This window comes from Sturnus vulgaris, chromosome 18 (genome assembly GCF_052056855.1).
Source record: "Sturnus vulgaris isolate bStuVul1 chromosome 18, bStuVul1.hap1, whole genome shotgun sequence".
In the NCBI taxonomy this organism is placed as follows: domain Eukaryota; kingdom Metazoa; phylum Chordata; class Aves; order Passeriformes; family Sturnidae; genus Sturnus; species Sturnus vulgaris.
In genome coordinates, this window is record NC_142260.1 from 5,953,914 (window position 1) to 5,970,974 (window position 17,061).

Here is a 17,061-nt window from a genome sequence, read left to right on the forward strand (position 1 = left end):
TTTTGGTACAACAGTGCTGATTTCTGGCAACCTGAACACAAAACTTTCCACCAAAGCCAAGGGGCAGCTCTAGGACAGCAAGGAGACAGAGAGAGTGTGCAGTGATCAGCCAGCCCCAAAAACAAAGTGCATAAAACCCCCCTCAAGCTCCAAAGGACCAGCAGAACCAGCAGCTGCAGAGATCAAGGTGTGCTGCAGTGCTAAGGCAGTCACATTTCTGTCCTTTGGTGTCCAAACTCTTGTTTAATAAACCACAGAACCATTAAGATGCAGGAAGTTTACAGACTGATCTTGGAATGGGTAGGCTGTAGCTGCTCAAGCACCTTCATAACATCCCAGTGCATTGCAGTTCCTCACTCACACTTGATATAAAAATCTTCACACTAACACTTGAACACTGCTCTTCCCACAATACAAACACTTGAAAAATGCCTCTAAGGATTTTTCTTCCCTCCAAAATAGTCTCTTGCTTTAGAGGAGAACAGGACTCCTTAAGTACAGACCCAACACTTGCTCATTCAAGTTCATTAATTGGCTTTTAAGTTATTTCTTCCTCTTCTGCTTTAGATCTTTAGTCTTTTTAAATTTCTTCTGTTGCTTGGGTCCTCGTGCTGTTTCTAGTTTTCTTTTCTTCTCACTGGAAAACAGGAACAAAACATTTGTTAAAAGTACACTGGATTGCCATCCAGCAGGGAAATTTTTATTGTAAAATAGGAGCAAGAGAGAAAATTTAAACTTGGTGCTAGAAAAAGCACAAAAAAAGCCTGACTTAGATTTTATATGTCCTGAGATTCTCTAACCCAGAAGGATCTTGATTTTTAGCTCGTCTTTGCTTTTCAAAACTTTATCTGTCCTAAATAGGGCATATGGAATTCAGAGTACCTAGAAGAGAAACTACCACTGATAGTTTCAAACATTCAGTTTTGTCCCTGCACTGGATTCTGACTCAAGAAAACACAACAGAATTCCAAGCTCTGATCTTTATAAGCAGCTACTAAGACTCTCTCCTTCCTGGAAGGCTTTTGGAAAGGTACAACTTCCAGCATTCATGGATAAAAAACATGAAAGGCTGGAATAGACATTCCCAAGGAAAAATCTGGGAAGATTACATGCTGGGCAAGGCAGAAGAAAGAAGATGAATGAAAATTAAAGAATTGCAGAAACACAGACATTTTCCAGGCTCAAGCTCACATTTGAAAGAATTCTTCTTCCCTGAATTTGCATTTTCTCCAATGGCACCTCCAGGGGCTCCCACTCAGTGTTAGATCCCAAAGCAAATGGGGCAGTCAGGTGGAATGAGAGACCCAAGGGAGGACCCAGCTTGTGTGTGGGATCAGGGTCAGATCATCAGCAATAAAATCAGAATTAAACAAGTTAACGAAGAGAGGACTATCCTTAGAGCAACACAGAAACATGGGGTAGTAGAGCTCCAAGCTGCTCACACCCCAATTCCCCCAGGGAAAACTGAGGCTCTATCCAGGACACTGAGTTCACTTAACCCTTAGGCTTCACTCTTTAGGAAAACATTTTAACAAAGCCAGCAGGAAAGCCCAGAGAGATGTCTGGGATATTTCCACTTCCTTTACCTTTTCAAGCTGACGATGGAAGCGTTCTGTCCTGCTTTGCTCAGCACCTCGTTCCACTCCTCATCATCCCCCCGGATAATGTACCTAAGTGGGAAAGGAGGAGGGAAAGTCAAGTCAAATTGTTCAGCACAAAGGAAAAAAAAGCATAAAAACAAGGTGTTTCCACTGTCAGGCATTGTCATGCTACTCTGCAAACAAAGCCACTGTGGCAGCACCCAACCACATCGGATTTGGGAAACACACACAAAGCCAGGCTGGCCAAGCTGGCGTGGAATAAATCAGTCTGGGAAAAATTAAAGAGCTGCAGCTTGCTTTTGATAAGAGAAATAAAGACAAAAATTGCCACTCAGATAAGCTCTTGTCTTGTGCCCCTTGTCTGGGTGTTTGAGCACCCTGGAAATGACACCCAGATTTAAAGAGGCAAAGCAATTGTGCAGCAAAATGGAGTCACTGCTCTCCACCTCAAGTTCCTGGAGATTTGGAATAGATAAGGCTTTGTCCACAAAGCTGAACAATGCTGGACAAAGCCTTAAAGGTTTTCTATAACCTGCATTGAAAAGTATTCAAAATAGATTTTTGTCTCTCTCTCCTCATGGAGGAGAAAAAAAAATCTATTTCTGGCTGAGGAAAAAAAAAAAAAGGAAACACAGTCCAAAATGGCAAGACCAATCTTGTTATCAATGCTACAAAATAGAATTATCAATATCAATGCTACAAAATGGAATTAATTTTAAAACATTCTGGTTTTATTATTTTCCTTATGTGACTGACTTGCAAGTCACATCCACTCTTGTCCTTTCTTCAAACATGACAAGCAAAGATTCAAAGTAGCTTTTATTCCTTTTGTCAGATTTAACAGAGATCAGTTTGGAGCCAAGCCAGACAACTTTGGGGACATCAGCACAGTGAACAGTGCTTATAAGACAAAAAGTGGGAGGGGAGAGAGAAGAGAGACAATCAGTGACTCCTGTTGGTCCAGAAAGACAGAAATCTGCTGACACTTAAGTAAAAGCTCTGGTTGGTTGCTCTTTTTGTGTTGATTTGGGGTTTTTTATGTTTTACCCACTGCTGACAATACACATTAGCTCTCATTTATTGGTGGCTTAGTGCACCTACAGCCTTGTGCACAAATCCCAGGAAGACCCAGCATTCCACCCAGGAAAATCTGGATTTGAGACCCAAGCAGATGAATTCTTACTGTGTAAGGTCCATTTCCTTCAGCTTCATCACTTCTTGCTTGTGCTTTTCTTGGAATTCCTTTGCAGCCTCTTCCTGCAACAGGACAGCACAAGGTGCATTAGGTCCTGAGGGCAACAATGAGTTTGTAATGGGAGGAAAATGCCTTTTCCCACAGATAAATCCCCTAAAAAATACCAGTTGGTCCTGAATAGTTTCTCTCTTCTATCTAATTGCATTTTTACATTATTTGTACACACAAACTTGTAATTTTCTGTGAAAACCCCAGATTGCAGCTTAAAGCACAACTCCAGGTACACAAAATGCAAACCTGTCAGGTTTTAACTCCCTTACAGTGCCAGATGTGGTGTGGAATCCTTTCCATCCAAGAAAATTTAATGTTTCTGCCCTCAAGAAAACTCCCTGAAGTGTTTACATATGAACCAGGAATAAAGTTTGTAATTACCAAATCGTCATTTAAAGATTTCAGTGTTGGCTCCATCACAACATCCTTTGTTGCTGCCATCTGCTCCTCCACAGCTTTTTCCTGGACTGTGTTGAACAGCTGAAAATAAAATAATCCAGCACATGTAAGACTTGGTTTTTAAAACACCATTTTTCACCTCCACAATGAACTCCTAATGCCAGACTTCAGGAGCTTTGCTATCCTTAACCTTAGAAAGAAAGAAGCCAGGAATCAGATCCAAAACTTTCCAATTATTGCATTGAATGTCAAGTCTACTTCTAAATAACACTGGAAAATAATTTTATTTTTTTCCAAGGAAAGCTGAGATGCCACCAATGCTCTGAACAATGACTCAAGCAGCAAGGATTGTCTGCTCAGCATTCTGGTCCGGGCACTTCAACATGGAAAGCCGTAAGATAAGCACTCTTAGCTGGGAAATCAGTACACAGAATCACAAAGTGGTTTGGGTTGGAAGGGACCTTAAAGATCATGCAGTTCCAAACCCCCTGCCATGAACATTAAATCACTGTCACACATTTTCCAGCTGGGATCTTCCCCACCTTGCCATGAAGTTTATGGTCAGTAGCTGAGGATGTGTTAAGGATGCCCAGCTCTGCTCCAGCTCTCTCTTAGTGCTGTATTTTCTGTTAATACTGGAATGATGGTCCCATGTGACCAAGCCTTGTCCTGCTGTCCCACCTGCACAACTTTGCGGATGATCCTGTTGAAGAGTCCCATCAATTGACTGCTGGGCAGCTCCAGCTCCTTTTCCAGCTGGTCCAGAGATTTATGCTGCAGGCCAATCCCTAGGAAAAGGGCCTGAGGAAAAGACAGGTATTTCAGTCACACAGGCAACACAGACACACATTCCCCACTGCATTCCCGGGGTTTTCCCCAAATCCTGGCCCCACCCTGTCCATACACACCGACTGTGCAGCAGAGAGGGAGATGTCTCCCATCTGGCTGAGGAAGAACATCCTGGCAATGGTGGGAACCATGTCCATGATGAGGTGATAGTCCACCATGTTGCGGGAGTACATCTCCAGCCTCTTCAGGTCGTAGGGGATGAACACTGACTCCAGCTCAGCACGGCTGATGGCTGGTGGGGAGGAGGAAAAGACAGAAGTGTTCTCCAGAGCTAACCAGGATCTCAGTGTTTAGCATTCATTCAGGTATCTAATATTTTTCCTTTGCCTTTAACAATTCACATTGGTTTTGCTGTAAAAGAGGTTTGTTCCCTTGCTGCAGCAGAAAAACCCTCTAACCAACACCAACACTGAAATTCCACAAGACACAGGTACCAAGTTCTCCTCCAGCCACGCTCTGTCATGCCCTTACAGTTGTCCCAGTGAGGGTACTCACCTGCTTGGGGCTGCTGTTTGATATTTTTGTTCTGTAGAATGTTCAGTGCCAAGGAGGGAGAGAAGGTGCTGAACTGGTAGGAAAGCAGAGAAAGGAAGCGCCTCCTAAAATCTACAGGGAGAGAAGACAAGATAAATTACCAAGATAAATTACCCCAGTGCACCTCTAGAATCATAAATAGCCCAGAGGGTTCTTGCAGAGTCAGCAGGATCAGAGTTACCTTTCCAGAAAGCAGTGAGCCAAGGTTCCTGCTCAGACTCCTCTTCATTGAGCATCTTCAGCATGATGCAGGAATGCTCCCCTGTCAGGTCATTCTGATAAATAAGATACAGTTCTGTGATTTTATGAGGGATTTCCCATCACCCCTATGAACCCTTCACACTCTGTGCTCAGCTGGGAAAGGGAAATATCTTCTAAATGAACAACAACAAATACATCAACTGCTACTGACCACCTCCACCTAATAGAAAACCTATGAATTTGGTAATTTGGTAAATCTCAGCTATTTTACCAATAACCACATTAATAGCCCTTGACAGCTCTAAATTTTTATGTGCAAACTACTTGGAGGCCCATATTCACAGCTCTAAAACTCTATTCCTTATCTACAGGCCCAAAGAACAAAAATGAACATAAACCCAGCCCTAAAAGCAGCCTCATCCAACCTTCCTGCCCCAAACCCCTTCTCACAGAATCCACTGGAATACACGCCCAGGGATTCCAGCAGGGCAGGATTTTCTCTCAGGAACAGTGTGGTACTTACAGGGGTCTGCCTCAGATAAACTGGCACAAATCCAGCACGCTTCCAAAACCTGGGAGAAAGAGGGAACACACTGAGAATTATGGAGCTGTTGACCACACAGTAATAAATTGTGGTTAAATGCAATTTATCTGCTGTACAAGGACAGCTGGTGAGGACAAAGCACAGGTCTCTAAGACACCCCAACAATCAGTGCAAATGAACACTGACACAAAGCAGGAGCAGCACCCACCTGACTGAGGGTCCAGCTCAGGGGAGTGAAAAATTATGACTGTGATGTCAAAAAATGCAAAAACTTCCAAGGTGCTGTGAAAGGCATTTACATCAGTCAGAAAAACAAGCACCAGGTCTGAATCAGCAGCACCTCAAGTTTCTACAGGTCACAGGGATTAGAATTGAAACACCCTCTACATATCACAGGCTGTTCTTACTTCTACACCCTGGAAAAACTGGGCAAGTAAAGCTCTTTATCTCTTTGAGAAGGGCAAGATATAACTGGGAAATAGAATCCTGTCCTACTTGAGCAATCTGGGTGTCAGGCCATAAGACACCCCGAGGTAGTCCAGGTGCTCAGCTTGTCTCTCACTCAGTTTGAGCAGCAAAGGAGGCAAATCCTTCCGAGGTGTCACAACCTCTTCTAATAAACCAACAGTCTGGAAAAGAAAGTGGGAATGGGTTAGCAGCAATCCCCACAGATAGCTGAAATTAAAGCTCTTCTTCTGTATGAAAATCAAATCTGAGTATTTCCTCCCTACAGAGTGGAGACTCACAGGGGAAATTACGCAGCTTAGCAGAAAATAAAAAATTTTACCATACCTCACTGCTCACAGTTGTGATTTCTTTTGGCTTTTGAACTGTTTCCTCTTCCAAACATGGGAATTTACCTTCGTAGTACATCTGCAGCAAAGTCAGAGCTCTGCTGCCATAGCCCATCTGTGAAGAAGCAACACATTGTAAGCAAGCAAAACAAGGTCTCTGATTTTTAATATCGGGCAACAATGCTCTGCCCTTAAAACCCATTACCAGTCAGCAGTGCAGACATCACTCAGTCACTGCAAAAATATTTTTTTTGGTCACATGGCAGCTCCACGGAGAAGAACAGTACAGAACCAGGGTGTCTGAAATCATTATCAACCCTGGTAGTTCAGGGCTGTGTAACAATTCTTGGGGCTTAACTCTGGCACTCAGAAAATGCCAAAAACTTGGTGTTGTCACAGTAAATATTCCTGGATCTGGATTGTGTACAGTGGCTTGGGATGCTCCCATGCTGCCTAGGAATGACAGGAGCACTCGTTTGGTGTCCTGAGCTTAAAATGCTAAAAACTGGAAGAACTGCAGTGTTTGCCCTGCTCCTGAGCTCTGCCTGGAGAGCCATTTCCACAGCACCACGACAGCTGGGCCCCTCCCAGGTACGTTACCCCCTGGTAATCCGGGTGAACCGCGATGCGAACGACGCGCCCGCCGGACAGGCCCCCAAAATCCGGGTCCTGGAACTGCACAAGGGACAAAAAACCCATTTAAAGGATACAGCTGGGCACTCTGGAAACACAAAATACATGAAATACACCCTGGGTGCAGCGCCCAGCCAAATCACCCACCTGCTCTGAAATGGTCCAGGGAATGAGATCACCAGAGGCTTTCTTTCCCCTGGAGAGGCTGTTCATGATGGACTGGCGGGAGATCTCTCCCTCCATGCACACCTGCCAGGAAAGACACAAAACATGAACACACACAAAATGTTTTCTCCTACTCTACCAGGATCAAAACTGACACTCAAGTCGTTCTCTTACCTGAACAACAGCCAAGACTTCTGGTAATGAATTCTGGGTGGGTGGAACAGGCGGCAAAAGGCAAAAGAGGTGATGGGCAGGGGCATCAGAGAGCATCTGGAGGTCATTGGGGGAGTTCTGGAGGGTGAAGACACCAGAAAGATGAAAAACTGTCCAGAGAATCACAGAATACTCTGAGTTGGAAGGGACCCATCAGGATTGAGTCCAGCTCCTAGCCCTGCACAGGCCAACCCCAAGAATGCCACAAACGTGCCTGAGAGTGTTACCCAAATGGTTATTCCATGAAGAGAGCTTCAAAATCCAGCTGATTTCTAAACAATCCCTCTATTTTCCAAATTTAGAGCTATTAAGAAATTTGGAACTCATACAATGCTGAGAGATGGAGCTCCCAGGCCAGCTCATGGCTGTCACACCCCCAGACAACCTCTGTTTTCCTCAAGGGAAATCTTGTGCTCTAATATGTATGAACCTGAACTTCCTATTTTCACACAGCTCCTTACCTCCTGAGTACCAAATCCTAATTTTTTTTAAAGCCTCAGATTTTTAGAACTCAGTAGTTCAGCACTTCTGGACCTCCCCACTCACATTTACAGATCACCCCTGGTCTTGAAACCTTGAGATAAATTATTCCTCTTTTCAGTCTCATAATGGTGCTTCCCTTGATGAACTTGAGGCCACCAGAACATGGTAAAGAAAACTGTAAATGAGGTTCTGCACTGATAAAATCCTGACAAGCTTGGAGGCTCATTTTGAATTTCAGTCTCTCCGTTTTCTCAAGGCAAAAATACTCCAGACTATCTGGAAATCCAGTATGTACAGCCAGGATCAAGGCAGAGATCTCAAAGAAAGGAGAATACAGCTTTGAACACAACAAGAAGCAACAGAAGCTGTTGAGAAATCTCAATCAGGCGGTAAGCACTGCTGTCCCCAGAAAATTCCACACTGAGACTGGGAATGAAATGGGATGGTAGAAGCCCAAGCCCTACCTTGTAGTGTGAAGCCACATAGAGGGCCATCAGCCTCTGCAGGAAAACTTCTGATGCTCTGTGGTAACAAAAGAGTGTGTCTCTATTTACATAGTATCTAGAACAGGGATTAAGGAAAAAACCTCCTTGGAAAACAGGAAAAAGCTTCCTGTTAGTTTATTTTCAATATCTGGGCCATAAACTGGCTTGTCCTCTTAGACTCTACAATCTAGTCTTAATCTACAAGAATGAATTATGTTGGCAGTGTTTGCAGCTTTCACACCCTTCATCTGTAAAGATAAACCTTATCACTCCAACAAGGGCTTCTCTTCATGCAACCCTTCCCTGAGGTTGTCTCTGCAGCAAAACTGGGGTTTGGTGATATCCTGGCAGCACACACCACCAGTGCCATGAGAGCTTAACTCCAGGAGTGAGGTCTTAGGGAAAAGATCGTGTGCTGAGCTTCTCCCATCAGCTACAGCACCAGCCAACAACCAGGCTGAGACACATTCAGCGAGGATACAGGTCACAGGTGTCTGGCAGAGGGCAGCCAGAGATGATCCTGGTGATGTTGAGGCAGTCCAAGCACAGGAGATCGTTCAGCCACTTCTCCACAGGGTCCCCAGGGGCGTATCTGATGGACTCGTGCAGGGACACTTCGTGCAACGTGCGAGCTGCAAGGGTTGGCAAGGACATTCAGTGCTGGAAGCCACAGCCAGACAAGCATCCCACAGGATTCCTGTGCTCTCAAGGGCTCCCAGATTAGAAAACTGTCAGGTGCTGATTTTTCACCTGTTAAAAGCCTTCCACCTGAAACTTGTGAGGGAAAGCCAGCAGAGTTCCACAAGCCCTTTCCCACAGCTGCAAAGCACGTGGATGTGTGGGACAGCAGCTGACAGCAGCCCCAGCCATGGGGACACCCAGCCCAGAGGTGCTGTACCTGAGGTGAGCTTGGCAGTGGCTGTGGATTTGTTCTCTGCTGTCAGGGTCACCTGGCTCTGGGCACTCTGCTGGCGGAGCTGCTGGATGAGCTTCAGGGACAGCGAGCGACCCGTGCCCTCGTACCTGGAAAGCAGGACACAGAGAGCCTGAAGCAAGGAACCAGCAGCCATGCAGAGCTCCGGGGGAGCCCCAGCATGCAGGGCTTACCCATTGATGGTGGAAGCCATGAACACCAGGTAAGGGCCCAGCAGGTTCTTCACCAGGGGCAGAGGAATGGCAGCAGCTTCGTCGATCACCACGAGCTCGGCCTGGCCCAGCTTCACAGAATCAGCAGGGTGGATGTACTGAAAGGAGAGGACACTGTCACTGCCAGCAGCAGCCTGCCTGCAATCAGGGAAACATCACAGCTCACAAAGCTGGAGCCCTCTTTGCTGTCCCTGCTCTCCTCAAACACCAAGCCAGAGACAGAGATGTGGAAAAACAGAAAGTCAGGAGAGGGTTTGTGCTGCCCTAACAAGGACTGGCTCACACATCCACAATTCCACATCAGCTCATCTGCAGAGGTGAGGAAAATAAAGGAAATCTAATCACTGAAAGCTCTTCCTGCACTGCTCCTTTCACCTTCCTTTGCTTTTGTTGTGAGAGAAATCCATGAGGGAGCTTTGTAATCTACAAGTTATTTCCTGAAAGAGAGAAGGTATTTTGAGGAAGTCACTCCCTAGAGATCTGCCTTACAGCGAAACCCACCAGGGTAGTTACACATCACATAAAGTGAACATGCTTAGAATCAAAACAACTTCAACACTGGCAAAAACAACAGCCAGGAACAAGAATTGGAAAGGCAAGAATGTCAATTACCTGGATGGTCTGCCTGTGCTCCTTGAACACGTTCACTCTGACCACTGCCTTGTTGAACTCTGGATTTAAGGACTGAACAATCTCATAGTCCAGGTGCTCCTGGAAAATAACATTTTTAAACAATATAAAAAACCAAGATCCAAGAAAAAAATAATTTACCATCATCATCCTCAAAATAAGCTCAGACACTGTTATTTCAGATTCTCATAAAAAATTCTTATAAAAGCTTCGAAGGCCTGAGAATTGGGAAGTTATTTACTGATGTTAAAACTTACTTCACAAAGAAACTGGTTTACCCTGCCTAAAAAGAGAGGAAGAAACATAACTCTATCATTATTCCTTTTTTTGCAGAACAAGGCTGGTAGCAAATGTATGTAGTCAAAAGCACAGATGAGGTGTAAAACCTGCTGGGCAGGTATGCTTTGAAAAATACTGTAAAATAGTCTGCTCCACTCACCTGATACTGCAGTGCATCAAAGCCTTTAAATATGAACTCAAAGAGAGTGTGAAGGTTGTCAGGGCTGGGAGATGTGACAAAGATATTGGAGTAACTGCAGAGACAAAAACAAAGTAAGAGTTGAATGATTCTTCTAACAGATTTTACTACATAATTACAAAACAGGATGGGTTTTTAATAGGAGGGGTTGACTTTACCTGATAACCAAAACACAGCAGATTCCTATAGACACTTATCTCGATTTATTTGTGATTATTTTAAGAAAAATTTGACCAACAGTGTATGCAGCAATCAAAAGATACAAGACTGAAAATGAGGGATTTAAGACTAGAAATTACAAATGCATTCAGATCCTGTCATCTTGATTTTGTTTGTTGGGTTTTTTTTAAACTGAGAGATGCAAGTAATGGAGGATTGCAGCGGGGGATCACTCACCCAAAAGCTACTGCTCCAGCAATGGCCAGCCCCAAAGCAGCAGACTTCCCTCGTCCCCTGGCTGCTGTTAATGCCACAGTGCTCCTCAGGGTCTTCTCAGAAATGGCTTCAATGAATTTTAGAACTGCTTTTGCCTGAGGATTAGAAAACGCCCAGAAAACAGCGTTTGAGTTTCTCTCACACCATGACCTGCCATGCCCAAAGAAGCTCGGCTTTGGCCAGCACACCAACCTGATCCAGGGTTTTGCAGCCATCCACCAGCACTCCCACAGGCTGTGTGTCCTGCAGGCTCTCCTTCAGCTCCCTCAGCTCCAAGTCCTGGGGCTGCAGGCTCTCCTCCTGTGGGCACACAACAGGATGAGCCAAGCACATGTCAGCACAATTCTACCTTTGTGGTGTCCTCTGACACCTTTGGTCAGGCACAGAAAGGGATCTGGAAGGAAAAGTTACCAACTTTTCAATACAAGAATGTATTCTCCAAAAACATGAGAATTTACATGGACAGACATGTATTTAACACTAAAATTTCCAGGCATCTTCAGGAGAATGGTCACAAAGAGGTTCTCCAATCCTGACTTCCCCAGGCTTGGAAGTAAAAAAAAGGGAAGGATTTTGCAGTACATAGTAATTAGAAAATGGCATTGCTAGGAAAAACAGATTACAGAAAGTGTTCTGAATAATTTAATTCCTTTTTCAGTCTTTGGAAATTAATATTCTTTGTTACACCTGTCACATGAAGTGTCCATGCAGGGGGAAGAACTACTGCAGCACCAATACCAAAATAATACCAAAACTTTCAGAGCCAAACAATAAACCTGGACACAACCAATTTTAGATGGGAATGGAGGCTGATTTTCCTCATTGTCACTTAAAATTCTCAAGGCACCAGCTTCTCCAGCCAACAGATAAGCATTTGTGCTGCTGTCAGTGTTGTTCTAATGATAAAAACACGTTGTTTTATTACTATTTTTTTTAATCAATGCCTTATTAAAATGTTTTTACCATCTCTGACAGAACCTGTGTTGGTTATTCTTTAGGCCACACAGCACAGTTCAAATGCTTCAAGATTTGTTTAAAACTGGTCCCACTTTACTGCAGTCTACAACTGGAAGGGATAAAAGGATACATTTCTAAGAGTGCAAATATGTGTCTGGATTATCCTCAGGGAATTTCTCCTGGAATGTGACACATGTAACTCAGAAATTGAAACAACTGCCATGGCTTCCAGCTGTGTCCTGAGCCTGCAATATACTTATTTCCAAAGTGCTCTCCTACCCTCCAACTGCCAGTAATGTATTTTTATTGGTCTTGTCCCATCTGTCCACCAGCTTGAAACCCCTCCATGTAACCATAATCAAGCTCCACCTCACTGGGCTGAGCAGCAGTACAGGAAAATTTATAAACATGGGCAAGCACAAAAAGAGATGGGACAGAAAATTTAAAAAAGTAAGCAGAATATAGAAAAAAACAGCTCCTCAAGCTTCACCCACATAATTTTAGCAGAATGTTCTGCTTCCTCTCTGCAATGCCATCCTTTGATGTAAATCAGGGTGAAATAAAAACATTCCCTGTTTTTAAATCTTTAACACCCCATGGCCAACAGAGAGGGATTTCTGCCAGGGGAAAGGGCTGGGATCCCTCACTGACCTGGGACTGTGGAGGGACAGGAGTGATGTTGGCAGCATGGCTGGAGATGGGCAGGATGTTCAGCTGGTCATCAATCACCAGGCAGGTCTTGCACGAGGCCAGGGACAGAATGAACCTGAGCAGGCAGAGAAAACTCAGTAAAAACACCAGCACCAGTCCCTGGTGGTTCATCTGAACTCTCTTCTAAACACAGAGCATTTACAGCTACCCACAGCTGAGCTGCAACTTCAGCTTCCAAAAAAGGCCTGTTCCAATGCAAACCTGTGGGATGTTTTCCTATCAGGAATACCCAGTGCTGTTCCTGGTGCTTTCCTTGGGCAGAGAGCTCAGATCCTTTGCACTCTGAGTCACTCACCTCTCATTGAACCTCCCCACTACATCCTGGTGAGCCTCTGTCCTGTACCGAGAGTGAACGTCCTGAAAGGAAAGAAAACAGAAAGAAAATGTCAATCTGGAGAAGGGCACCAGTGACAGTGACATTTACAGGATTGTGACCCCTTTTTTCCCACTCTTGTCTCTCCATTTCCAGCCACAGCACATCCCAGACATGATTCTGACTTTGCTGTGAAACACCCACCTCTGCAGCATTTCAGAAATGCCTGAGTGTAACAAATCCCATCACAGATAAATGAAGGAGCAGGAAAGATGATGGAAGGAAGATAACAGCCCATAAAAAATCAATAAATCCCCACTCAGCATCATCTCCAGGCAGCTGCTGGTAGAGAATAGACTGTGCTGCACATACCATGGTCATTGTATAGAGCTGCTTCAGGGAGTTCATGGTTCTCAGCAGAATCACCACAATTCCACCACCTTCCACTGTCTCCACAGTTCTGGCCAACAGGTTTGGAGTCAAGGCTTCAAAATCCTGGGGAGTGAAAAGAACTTCAGAGCTGCCCAGAGTCCAGCAGTGCAGCTGGCTCCTACTGAAAGGCACAGCAAACCTAAAAACTTTATTCCTCAAAGTTTAATTCACACTTGAATTTGCAGTGTCCTGTCACAACCCTTACCAACAAGGCCGCCTCACCCTCACACAACTCATCAGGGATAAGCAAGGCCACCAAAACTGAAGTGACAGAAGCAACACATCCTATTCCTGCAACATTCCAACTGATTATTGCAATGCCCTTTTGGGAGCCAAGTAATTCCTCACCTGAAGCACACACATCCCAAAGGTGTTCCCCAGGATCTTATGGGTTTCATTGTAGTAGCAGTAGCGGATGTTTGTGGCTGCTATGAACAGCTCAAAGGGATCATCATCCTTGACGTTCAAAGTTCCACTCTTGATCTTCTTCTGGAGCTGCCTCATCCTCTTCTTCCGGTGGCTGGGGGGAAAAAAATCATACAGGAGTTTTCTTGGGAAAGGGTTTGACAAAAGTGTGATCAGGCTGAGTCTGGAAATCAGAGCTCAGTCCTAAATATGACTGAGGTTAAACAGCTGAGGAACCCAAGTTTTGAAGTTAAAGAGGTGAGGGGGAGTTTGGTCCAGGCCAGCACAGTCAGTGTTAGAGCTACAGGAGAAAAAACAGAGGTACTTTCTGCTGGTGTCAACTCTATTATGGAAGCCAAACTTCAGTCCTGGAAGAGCAAACTTCCCCCAGCTCCTCCAGGAACAAACCTGGCTTCCCCACACACCCAAATCCCTCAGCCTACAGCGCTGGCTCCCCAGAGCAGGAAGACACCGCGGGGATCTCTCACCTGCTGAAGCCCAGCTCCTTCTTGTAGCACCACAGCACAGAGGGCCTGGCCTTCACCGTGGCCTTGGACAACATGTGGTGAAGGATAACGACCTGCCAGAGCACACGACAATCATAAACAGCTCTCAGGGGAACGTCAAAAAGCAAAGTGTTTTTCCAAATTTAATTTTACAGCTGTATTTCCGCTGTGGAGAACAGAGGGATCCCTTGGCACGAAGCAAAGCTGTGTCTGTGCCTTCTCCAGGGCTGCAGGACACTGCATTTGACCTCCTGTTTCCTTGGTTCCCTTCTCTGGCATTACTAACACTAATAATTCCAAGCTAAACACAGCTCCTAGTGTCTTTGTCTCTTATGGAAAATCCATTCACATGGATTTTCCACAGAGTCTTTCAGTGAAAAACACTGAACACAACCAGACCTGAGAGATGCCAGAACCCCTCAGTAAATAATGCCAACATTCCTGTACTGCCACCTGAATAACTCGTTCTTTTCCCAGTTTTTTAATAATTAGTTTATTTTATTTACCCACAAACTGGAGGTAAATGAATTATCAGTTATACAGCAGTTAGAACAGAACAGTAGCAGGACCAGGGCAGTGATTGTTCTTCTCTGTTCAGCATTGGGGAGGCCACACCTCAAAGCCTGGGCTCAGTTTTGGGCCCTCACTGCAAGAAAAACACTGAGGGGCTGGAGCATGTCCAGGGAAGGGAGTGGAGCTGGGGAAGGGTCTGGAGGACCAGGAGTGGCTGAGGGAGCTGGGAAGGAGGCTCAGCCTGGAGAAAAGGGGGCTCAGGGGAGACCTTATTGCTCTCCACAAATCCCTGACAGGAAAGGGCAGTCAGGTCAGGCTCTGCTCCCAGGAATAAGAGGAGAAGAAACGGTCTCAAGCCGTGCCAGGGGAGGTTTAGGCTGCATATAAGGCAAAATTTCTTCCCTGAGGGGGCTGTCCTCACCCCTGTAGGAATTTAAAAGCCACGTAGATGTGGCACTTGGGGATGCGGATGAGTGGCTGGTTTGGCCTTGCTGGACTCAGTGATCTGGGACGGCTGTTCCACCCTGAACAATTCTGGGATTCTGTGAATTGACTTATCCTAAAACATCACGGGTTTGCCGTGCTGCTCTTCCCCTCCTCACTCGAAAAACACAAGGCAAGAGTCACTGAAGGAAAACGAGTTTAGCAGTTAATTTCCTGCACACAGCTTCACCGAGTAGGTTCATCTGCGAGACAACTCAAAGCCCACTCGGAGACAGAAACCATCACAGCTCAGGGCACTGAGAGGAAAAACCTCCAGCTGGCCAGAAAATGCAATATCCTTTGCCCCAGTTTAAAAAAACCCAAACAAAGCACACGAACTCCAGGCTATCCTGAGACTGATTTGATGTTCACGAGCTTCCCAGACAGGAGCAGCCTAAGGGAGATCTCACACACCATTTTCAACTGAGGGGGCCTGACTTCCCTCCCCCTCAGGATCCATTGCACTGCCTGGGGCTGTGAGGGTTTAATTCCTGCTGGAGGCAGAGAGGAGCAGGGACTGAAGGACTGCGGCAGGCTCGGGTGGGTCTCAGCACCCGCAGCCCCGCACCCTCCGGGACGGCGTTACCTGGTCCTTGCCGCGGTCGCCCACCACCACGAACAGGCTGCGCTGCCGCTCCGCCACGCCATTCTCGATGAGGACGCGGATACGGTTGTCCACCTTGCGGCGCTGCATGGCTGCGGCTCCCGGAGCCTCTCCCGCTGCTCCCGGAGCCTCTCCCGCGGCCCCGCTCCCGCAGCACCACGTGGGGGCCACGTGGGGCCGGGCGCGGGCGCCGCGCAGCGTGGGAGGACCCCGGGGCTGCCCGCGCCGGCCGCCTGAGCGACAGAACACACAGAGATCTAGTTCTAAGTATTTCTGTATAAATACACATTTCTCTGCAGATCGAGCTTTCAAGCAGAATAACTGAAAGTAGCTTTGCACATGGGAAAGGACTTCTGTGTCCAGCCAGCTCCCACGATCCCTGCGAGATCCAGAGCAGCCCCTACTTCCCACAGCTTGCTTCACTTTTTCTCTTTTCTTTTCCTTCCTTTTTTCCCCTTTTCCTTTCCTTCCTTTTTGTTTCTTTTACTTTCTTTGTCTTTCTCTGTCCTTCCTTCCTCCCCTCCGGCAACACCGATTTAATTTTTTTAAAAACGCTTTGTTCTAACAAAATCCTGCCTGCGAGCCCTCCAGGTGCATGGGCAGAAAGAGCAGGCCTCTGATTTTATAAAAGTAATTCCAGTTCCACACCAGCAAACTCTGAGTCTGGGTGGCCTTTGTTCCTGGGGGGAGACACGACAAAAACAAGTATGTATCAAAAAAGGGCATTTGGAGCCAGTTTTCCCGAGGAAACAAGACTACACAGAGAAAAGAGAACGCATCCAGAAAATAACAAACCTTTAGGATTCAATATTACAGGATGCTAAATGAAACCCCAGGAAATATTAGGAATCCCGCTCCTCAGTAGGAATAGGGAGCTTTAACATTTCAGCTCTGCTTCTTAATAAATCCACAAGAGCTGTCTGAAAGTTTTCCATACAAAATCCAAAGCTGCACAACCATGGAGCAGTAACAAGAAAATGATTTATCAGCCTGACCTGAAATTCCAGTGAGATTTCAGAAACACGGAATTTTATTCTCAAACTGACAGTAAAGCTATTCCTAACCTTTCAATACCAAAGTTCAGCCGAGCTATTTGCATAGATATATTTATTCTTAGCTTTTAATACTGCCAATTTTTTTTAAACTTGAACATTCAAACAATGAAATATTTAAAACCAGGTGACGGCATAGGAAAAATGTGTTTAATACCACTGGATGTATTTGGAGTTGCTTTAAAGTATAACAAAAACATGATAAAAATATTGAATTAATAATCATAAAGGCTGTAGAACAATTTTTTT

At 45.4% G+C, this 17,061-nt stretch overlaps 1 protein-coding gene across 1 annotated transcript; it reads right to left on the bottom strand.

Annotated features, from left to right (window-relative positions):
• On the bottom strand, window positions 1-15,963 carry NAT10 (N-acetyltransferase 10). Its single transcript, XM_014878874.2, has 28 exons — window positions 15,743-15,963; window positions 14,143-14,234; window positions 13,598-13,769; window positions 13,190-13,312; window positions 12,800-12,861; window positions 12,445-12,559; window positions 11,029-11,136; window positions 10,798-10,931; window positions 10,363-10,456; window positions 9,906-10,004; window positions 9,255-9,391; window positions 9,046-9,170; window positions 8,629-8,779; window positions 8,127-8,223; window positions 7,141-7,257; window positions 6,949-7,050; window positions 6,769-6,843; window positions 6,167-6,283; window positions 5,870-6,003; window positions 5,354-5,402; window positions 4,811-4,904; window positions 4,591-4,701; window positions 4,155-4,327; window positions 3,928-4,047; window positions 3,229-3,327; window positions 2,785-2,858; window positions 1,587-1,670; window positions 1-637 (listed from the first exon to the last, which is right to left on the bottom strand). Exons 1-28 carry the CDS (start codon window positions 15,848-15,850, stop codon window positions 544-546), a joined length of 3,060 nt encoding a protein of 1,019 aa, XP_014734360.1. The 5' UTR covers window positions 15,851-15,963; the 3' UTR covers window positions 1-543.
• Between the last annotated feature and the right edge of the window lie 1,098 nt (window positions 15,964-17,061).